At 34.2% G+C, this 9,690-nt stretch overlaps 1 protein-coding gene across 1 annotated transcript; it reads right to left on the bottom strand.

Moving 5' to 3' along the window:
- Positions 1-1,413: 1,413 nt before the first annotated feature.
- LOC104524053 (tetratricopeptide repeat protein 21B-like) lies at positions 1,414-9,090 on the bottom strand (the record flags this gene model as incomplete). The annotated part of the gene is made up of 6 exons (XM_010166804.1): positions 1,414-1,481; positions 3,825-3,945; positions 5,825-6,049; positions 7,668-7,863; positions 8,268-8,429; positions 8,940-9,090. Coding segments are annotated over 6 exons (923 nt in total), but the record flags the coding sequence as incomplete, so codon positions are not given.
- Positions 9,091-9,690: the final 600 nt, after the last annotated feature.

The following is a 9,690-nucleotide window of genomic DNA, read 5'->3' as shown; positions in this document are numbered from 1 at the left end:
TAGATAGTATAGGCTGTTGGACAAATGGACAAAATAAAATACTGAGTTACATGCTTTAAAACATTTTTATAACGCTGAGTACACTTTTTTTTTTTTTTTTAATGATGCTGGATGACAATTGACATAGCACATGTAAGCAATATTCTCTCCTGAATGAGAATAAATACAATTTCTTTCAGGGTTGCAGATTTTTCTTGAAAATAATCCAGATCTCTAGTGTAATTAAGTTAATCATATTCGCAATACTTTTGTTCTGATACGGTCTCTGTCACTGTAGTATTTAATTCATAGTTTCCCAAGTCAGATTAAACCAACACATCCATGAGCCATTAATAGAAAACAAATTTCACGTTCTTAGTGATGCACGGGCCTTGTCAAGTATTTCCTTTCTGATCTTTGGATAGTTTGGATGTGCTTCAAGGACCTGTCAAAAGGCAAAACAACACAAAATTTCTGTGTTTAAATATAATATTTAAAAGGAAATGATACTGTGTTTGGTTATCTCCCTCATCACTGAGCTTACACATTCTAAAACTAAAATAACAACATGACAAGTTTGTTTTAAGAATGCAAAAATATTTAACTGTGGTTAGACACTACCATGTATGGAGGTCAAAACCAGCTTTATCAAAGACACTTCACCTTCCTTTCACGCTGCCTTGTCACTTTGGTGCAAAAGACACAGGAGTCAAGAGCTAAAGCCTCTGAGTGGCTTGAAACGTATGCATTCAGAACTGTGACCTCTGGAGACATTTCCAAGGTTTTAAGTATACTTTCTCTGATAAACTGCTCTTATGTTTTCAATCCCTCAGGCTCACTCTTATGATACTCTACCCACTTCATCTTCTTGTCCTTCAATTTCCTCCTCTTCCTTATTCTTCAATTCAATTTGTCCTTTCTAGTTATCTTTATTTCTCTCCAAAAAAGCAAATATAATTTATTTAATTGTTAATACTAATAATTATTAATTCATAATGTTCACTCTGCTTCTGTAATAGCAGCCCTTCCTCTTATTCTGCATCTGCTCTATTTATGTCTGGACCATACACAAATAATACTGGAATTTACTTTCTAACAGTGTCTTCTGATATTAACATTTGATCAACAACTTCAGTTATACCTCTGTATGGATTTACCTAGTAGCAATCACAGGGCCAAAAGAAGGTGCTGACATCTGAGTGTGCTTTCAGATATGATAGCCAGCCAACTCTATCTCTTGTTTACCTGGTGTCCAGGGAACTCAGGCTACAGCAGATTATGTAGAGGATATTTAACTTAATCAAACTTATTAATAGGACATCTTTTTTACATTAAGCTGTATTTTAGAAATTTAAACTCAACAACAACAAAAAAGGATCATTATGTAAAATGTGCCACAGTAGACAGAGTATTAAGTACATATACAAATTCTACCTTATGACAAACATCGATTGCATCAACATATCTCTTTCCTTTCAGGTAATTGAAAGCCAATTTGTATCCTGTAGGCAAAAGGAGAAAAAAAGTTGACAATTTCAGTTTATGCACTGAATAATGAAAATATCACATTCAAATTCATTTTGATCACCATATGTTTCTGAAGGTAGTATGTTGCTTTCTAGTATTCTCTTGTATAAGCCTGTAGAGCTCAAAATTTCTACTGAAAGTAACTTCAAGTAATAAATAAAAATCCTTTATACACTGATAGCTATGTTTGAATCAAAAGGAGACATTATTCTGGAGAGCATGTGTTACTACAGAGAATACATAATGTTTGTCCTCTTGCAATTACTATGTTACTCCACAGAGTTTCTCACTGTGAGCTACAATACACTGTCCTGCACAATTGCTCTGCAAAAGCAATTCCATTATTAAAGGACAAAAGAATAATAAAAAAAAAAAAGTCAGAATAGCAATAACAAACAGGGGATTAAAATGCTATTCTCTTCCATTGTCAGCAGACCACTGATAAAGAAAAATGTCACATGGAATAGCTAAGTCGCATAGCAACATGTCAGGATGATACTTTCAACACAAAAGTTATAGCTCAAGTATATCAGCCTGGACAGAGATCAGGAGAAAAATGGTTATAAGCATGCAACTTCCAAAATCTGAAATTTTAAATCTTTCATTTATGAACTTATTCTCACTAGCAAATGAGTACAAGGGATCCAATACCAGTTTATACAGCTTTACTTGCCAGGTGCACTTTGTGCTGCTTTAACTACTTTAGTTTTAATGCATGACAACTCTCACAATGTGTATGCAGAACTAAAAAACAATGTGCACACAGTACTTTCAATATCATACTCTCACTTTCTGTATGCAAGATCATTCCACAGTTCAATTTCACTAAGGCATTCTCCTGTCTAGACACCAAATGATTTTGTAATTTGTTCAATTCCTACCCTCTAGAGGGTTTCAAAACAGCAAAAGAAAAGTCTTGATCTATGTTCTCTACAAACTCAAGAAATCACACCTTCTTACTATCAAAACTTCTTTCTAATACGTTTTATTTGATCTACAACTGTAATACCTTAGACAAGATTTTAATGGGTCAGTCTACAAGAGCAGGAACAACTAGTAAAATTACTGCATCCAAACTCATACTTGGATATCTAGAGATTTTACCGTATAACCTAAGTCAGATTTCTATCAGTCATTTTTATTTCTGTTTTGACATCTGAGTCTTCTTTCCGCTTTGACCCTCCTAATTTTTTGACTCACATATGTAGGTTAACATCTAGTTTTGGCAATCCATCCATGCATGTGCATTTTTATATCTTTATCTGGGTTATAAAAGCAGGAGCTAAATGACAAAACATTTAGTTCTATTAACAAAACACTACTTTAATCTACAGATCATATTAGATACAATCATGAGCCAAACCACTGCAGCATCCAGGAGTTACAGTTAAAGAAACAAAGTGGATGGACGTTCATATGCCTAACAGTTACAATTTTGTTAATAAACACTAGTTTTCCAGTTGATGCAAAGGCTATCTCACCCTAACACTAAAACAACCTAGGGCACAAAAAAAAGACCACAGACTAAAGGCTGCAAGAAGTACGTGTTTTTGAGGGGCCATAAGCATAGCCTAAAACCTGAAACAGAATTTCTGTAAACCACCAGCCTTGGGACCTAAAGTCAGACTCCAGGTGCTAAGAAACAGCATTTTATCTTATGTATTTGTTTCAAGCAGGGTTTCCTACATTAAAATAGTCTAAAAATATGACAGTTTAGTGTAGACTTCAATTAACCATCCAAATTGGAACTTGAATAACATCCCAAGTTTTCCGTTAACCACCTTTTTTAAACCAGCTATATTTAAAGACATTTAAATAATTTATTTTTAAAATCCTTACTCATGTATGTAGAACCTTATCCATGTAAATAGATAATTTGACTGATTATCAAAATGAAATAATTATACCAATGATCTGCCACCATCAGATACATACTGGGTATTATGAAAGGTTGTCTACTACAGACAGTACCTACTGCATTACTATAAATACATTATTAAAAATTAATGCTGAACTTGCAGAGAAAGTTGTTCACAATGAGCAAACTAAAACTCTTTCAGACCAGTTGTCTGTCTGAACAGTACAAAAACAGTAAGCAGAAATTTCTGAAGTATCATAAAGCTGCTACCTTTTGCCACAGGGGCTTTCCAAGTGACTGTTAAGTAAGTACACCTTGAAACATCTGTGGTTTTCATGTGAGGAAAGACAGTAATACTCTCTCTAGGAAAAATGAAAAATAGTCTTTCCAGTAAAGGGTAGCTGTTTCGTTCCTACTGTAGTGCCTGAAAAATCACACATGTAGATTTATCTATACATGCCTATTGTTGGATTCACTTGGTTTCCGTATTTCCAGGCCATCTCATAATTTATTGCTGCATCCTTATACGCTTGTTCCTTTTCCATTATGTATCCCATGTATTCGTAAGCCTTGCAGCATGACTGCAAAATATAAATATTCATTTAAAAATGTATTTAGGTAAGCTTATATATAATAATACCAACAGTTTAATTGCTTAAATACTTCAAATACGTACAACTGTAAAGCATAAGTGATACTTGTACTAACTCTGATGATAAGATTGTCTTGATTTAAAACACCCGTAATACAAATCAGTTATATGGAATTCTGCACAGTGACTTCTTAAGTTACCCCAAGTCAAGTACAGAGGTCATCACAGAGGACACTGCAACTACTCCTTCAAACACTGTTTAGAGCCTCCAAGAGCCCTGTAGATACCCCTCTCAGTTAATAATATCCCTATGGCAGCTGCATTTCAAGTCCAGCCAGAAAGCATTGTACCTTCCACAAATACTGTTTGTTTCACTTTTTCTTAAAAAGGTATTTTCATAGCCTTATTTTTCAAAACCTTTACATTGTAATTTTCCACTTAAAGCTAAAGACAGACAAAAAATACCCTAAAGAGAACACCAATCCTTAAACAATTCAATTTTTATAACTCCAAGTGGCAAGTTACAAGCATCTGAAAAACAGGTTCCAAAACCTATTAAGCACTAGATGAAAATACTAGCTTTGCTTACGTTACACACACATTGGTGGTACAAAAGATACAGTAATTAATACAGAAATCTTATCTTTAGTACATAAAGCAGGAAAAAAATTTACAAAAATAAGCAAAACCCTAACTACCTTATGCCCTTACTGTCAACAGCTTATATTATCATGCTGCCAATAGCTCAAATATTTTCAAAAGAAATATTAAGCTTGGATGAAAATATGCACCTTTTTTACAGAAGTAGAGCAAATAAATGCTGATCTATAAATTACACTCCATCTTTAACTTCATTATTTCCAATTAGGCTTCCAAAAATCTACTGATGAAAAACTTTCAAATCACAGCATACTGGGATAAGCAGTATGGGAATGCCTGGAAGATGAGGATAAAAATATACTACTGCTCTTATTTGTGATAAACAAAACAAAAACTTACAAATAAAGAAGAGTAATCAGTAAGAAACCCATATTACAAGATACTTTTATGAATTTTTCTATACTGATGAATTCAGAAAAGGAAATAAAAAGCATCAGGTCCTTTTCTAAACCAACTCTGTGCACTATAAACACTATCCTGAACCTACAGCATAGTGTCTATGAAATACTAGCCTACTGGATGTGCCTCATGTGAGGGAAAGCAAAGTGTATAGATGGAAAAATGTGACCAGCAAAAAGGGACAAAATGAAAAATAAGCATGAGAGCTAAGATCTGTGCTTGCTCCTGTAGTCAAACCAGAGTACTGGGCAGTTCGCTTGCTAAGAAACCCTGAGGTAAAAACATCAGAGCTTGTTGCCAGACAATCTACCAGACAGTATCTTCACAGCAGAGGATTAATAATAGAATTTAAAAAAAAAAACAAACCTGCATAGTAGCAGGCTTATGAACATAAATGTTTAAAAACATATTTTAAGATATGAAGATAACATCTCTTAAAAAACGGAGCAAGTCTCCAAAATTTATATGGCTACATCTTTCTTCATCAAGTTTGCAAGACTTAGTAAAATGCATCTCTGACATTCCATAAACACCTTAAACTTCTAGTGTCCCCACAACTAAAACTTGCATAAGTTATTATAGAATACGAATAAAAAGGACTCAGCAGCATTCACAGGTTTCTTTACTACCCTTCAGTGTAAAGTTGCTGGTTTCCTGGCTTGTTTTGGTCTCCTTCTCCTTAATAAGTGAAATATCAGGCAATTGGAAAAAGAAATACATTTCACAGTCATGTTTCAGAGGAAAACTAAACATTCAGATGAATTAAAATAGGTTGTTACAAAGGCTGCTGTTAATGTGCATTCACTTACCCTGTTATGACGGAGGCATCGTTTTAATAATTCACCTGCCATATCATATTTTGCAGATTGAATATATATATCTGCAAGCAGAAGCCAACTCTTTTCAAACTCCTCTGCATCAATGGGATTCCAGCTCATTTTTGAAATTCGTTTTAACTGATTTCTGGCTCGTGGAGTCTGTTTCAAGATCATGTAGGCTGTGGCCATTCCCAAAAGTGCTGGTATATGATCCTTCTGCAGTAAAAAGCATAATGATTGCTTGGTGCTTTTTTATTTTGCTTTTAACTTTTTTTTTTTTTTTAAGTAAGACTTTCACCAGGTATCTGAAAACTAAACGAAAGCTAAATCTCAGGAAACAAAGATAGAACATACAATCTTACTAACATTCTCCATCTAGTGCTATGATGACTTCTGTAAGACTAATCATGATAAACACCATGTGAAATAATTAAGAGGCTGAATATAAGTTTGGGCTCAAAACAAATCTTCTTCAGGTTCAAGAAACATTGAAAGCATCCACAGGTATTTCATCTCAACAAGAAACATTCTGATACCACTAAGATCCGTCCTCTTGATACACAAATAAATACTTCAGATAGAAACTGAACTCACTTGAAGTTACCATACAAGTGGTGTTTTCTACTTTTAGAAGTGCCTGTCAAATAACAGTAACAGGGACACCAATTCCTATTATTAGCTGTACAACTCCTAAAAATGCCAGTCTAAACTGCCTGTATCCAAAAGCTATGTATAACAAACAGGATTTTTAAAAGCCACCATCCTATGCAAGATCCTCAAGCAAGCACTAAGAACACTGTATCTCTTTGTAGGGTTGTGCTGTAAGCAGGCTTGCCATAGTGGGTTAAAAAAAAAATTTAAAGTTACCTCACCAAAAGCCCCTCTTCCACATAATGATCAGCTGATCTCTCCCTCAATAGTCACACCTAACATGGATCAATAATCTCTAAAGTCTAAAGAGATTAAAACTGTATATTTTATGCAACCCTGGAGAGAAGTTTAAATAGGTGGGGGCATTTTTGCTGCTGGAACTGTGTCAACACATGAAAAACATTCAATATTCACAGGACCTCAGTTCAATTCTGAGCAGGACTGCGAAGCCAGTACTGGAGGCAGAGGGACACCTTGTTTGTGATTCTCAGAACTGCCTTACACACAAGATAAGCATCAATATGCTCAGCTCAGCCAAGGACCACTTTAGCACACAGTTAATAGGTAGTAGTAACTTAAGTATTTCTTGGCATTCTGATGGACTAAATGTGTCTACATGTATTAAATAAAAACACTTGAAAGGTGCTGGTAACAAGAGTATCCGGTATTAATCCTAAAGTTAATGACCACAAGTAGCTACAAAATAATGAAGATTTCCATCATAAGGATGAATGTTAAGCAGATGGATCACCTTGCCCTGGAATCTAAATTCTGTCAAATTGCCATGAAGTGCATGAAGACAGCTTGCATTTAATTGTTTTCACTTACAGAATTAAGGTACTGTATAGACATATCATCAGACACACTGCTGGGAATTAAAAAGCAAACCCAACAACTCAAACCAAATAGCCTATTCACATTTCAGTAACCAGCAATATTAGCATTTAATAGAGTTATAAATTTGTAATCCAATTGAAAACTTCTAAAAGATGTTATTTCAGCATGGTTTTTGTTGTTTTTTTTTTTAAAATTTTATATAAGATACTCTTTAATAGGAAAAAAAAATCCTTAGAACAAACAGCACTAACACATGACACTATTCCTGAATGTAAACTGTGAGACTAGTTAAAAAAAAGTTGTAAGTGTGAAAAAGAAGACTGAGGAAATGAGACAGATTACTAACCTCAGCCACTACTATTTCAGTGAAAGTGTTCAGTGCTCGTTCAACACTTGATTTTTGTTTGGTTGCCATGAGACAATAATTTTCCATGATTTGCAGTTGAATGTGACCCTGAATGGTCTGAGGCTTGAGTTCCTTCAGAAGATTTTCTGCTGTTCTTACAGCCAACTGCACAGACTCCTGCTTCTCTGTTGAATTACTGTTATCAGAAAGAATGTGTTTGTAAAAGCTTATTTTTTAAAATATACACCAAATTAATTATGAGTTAGTACCGATTCCATGCTAAGACATACCATTTTGTACAAGATGTTCTGTTATATAGGCATTCTACATTGATTCTGTTCTGTAACAACAACAGTTCCAACCTAACAAGCTGTTTTTAATACTGTAAGTGACTAGGATTCCAGATAAAATCTCTTATATTTTCTGCTTGAGACTGACTTGTTACAGTCTAGGATAGTCCCTCTCAATATACTAAACAGAACATTCAAAGCACTTGATAAGCTCCAAGTTCTAGCAATTTAAATTAAGGCACATCATTAAGGGGTATCAGAGGAAGGGGATGACAAAAGAACCCAAGCAATATTTATTTCATTCACTTACCCCGTGTCAGCATCCAGATTTTCAAAGACTTCACCACCCACAGTTTCATTATCTGGGTTCAAGCAAATTTCAATCATGTTGTAGACTGCATTCTGTCCCCAGTCACTGTCCTTTCGAGCTTTATTAAAATGTCGGAGTGCATCATTTGGTTCACCTGTATACCTAGACAGATGATTAAAATATTTAAAGCTGGGCAAGTAAAATTCACTGCCCCAAATCCCACCCAAATCCCAAGAAGAAGCCCAAGTATTTAAAAACAGATAACACATTTGCACACATTGATTATGCAGAGTTTGAACAGCATGCATACTATTGCAAGGAACTTGTTTTTGCAGACTAAAAACAGTCTGATAAATTCTAAAATTTGAAAGTAGGCAATATTATGTTATTGAAACAGTGAGGATATCACTTTTAAGAAGCAGGAAATATGAATGATGTACGTGAGACAGATAAAATAGCTGCATTTTAAAGAGGAGCTCATTGGAAAGTATTTCAGAAGAGAAAAGGAGACCTTTCCTAAAATCCTAGCACCTTAAGTAATTAGGAAAGTAGTGCTATATTACTTATCACGCTATATGTAGCACCTTTTAATGATAATGAATGACAAGAAAGTTAATTTAAATATGTACTACATAATCAAATAAGCCTTATCTTAATTATAATTGCAAGTACCAAAGATACAGTCCTTTGCAGTAGTGAAATCCTGGTTCAAGCTTTGTTCTTGTAGAATGTTTTTCAGCCATTAAAAGAAATCTTGGGACTTCTTCTAGTTTCCCAGCTCTTCTTAACAGATCAATTAATCGCGAGAGGGTTGCATAGTTATCTAAGTATACAAATAATTAGGACATTGTAATTCTAGTTACTTGCAGTATGAATAGCTTAAGAAATAAAGAGCCTGTCTTGTTTTTTTCACATACAAAAATGATACATGGTGTAATACATAAGACACATTACATAGTAACCACAGATATAAGAATGAAGATATCAAATGATACTTCTATAAAAACCTGTGTAAAGAGAAGTATAATTGTACTTCACTTTCAAAAGCACTCAAGCAAAAACATTTACTGTACTCTTACGACTTCTTTTGCAAAGTAATTTATGCTTTACATTCATTATAGTACTATTTTGATAGATTTTAGTAGCTTTCTCTCTGGTCATAATTTGCAAATCATGTTTTGCAAAACTTATTCCTGTCCAAGACAAGTTTCCTTTATTAATCTTGAAATAAAATGGTAGCTTTGTGTTCATGCACCTGGTATCTTAAACACAAGAGAAAGTGCTTTACAGTTACAGGTAAATAACACCTAGCTACACTTGGTTTGAGGTAAAAAATGCACATTACATTGCAGCAAAGTAAATTACTCTATCTACAAGAAATAATATTCTCATCTTACCCTACAATAGCTTTATCATAGAATCA

Source organism: Antrostomus carolinensis, unplaced genomic scaffold (assembly GCF_000700745.2).
Source record: "Antrostomus carolinensis isolate BGI_N321 unplaced genomic scaffold, ASM70074v2 Scaffold20804, whole genome shotgun sequence".
Taxonomy (NCBI): domain Eukaryota; kingdom Metazoa; phylum Chordata; class Aves; order Caprimulgiformes; family Caprimulgidae; genus Antrostomus; species Antrostomus carolinensis.
Note: the sequence above shows the minus strand (reverse complement) of the source record. Positions and strands in the feature narration are given on the sequence as shown.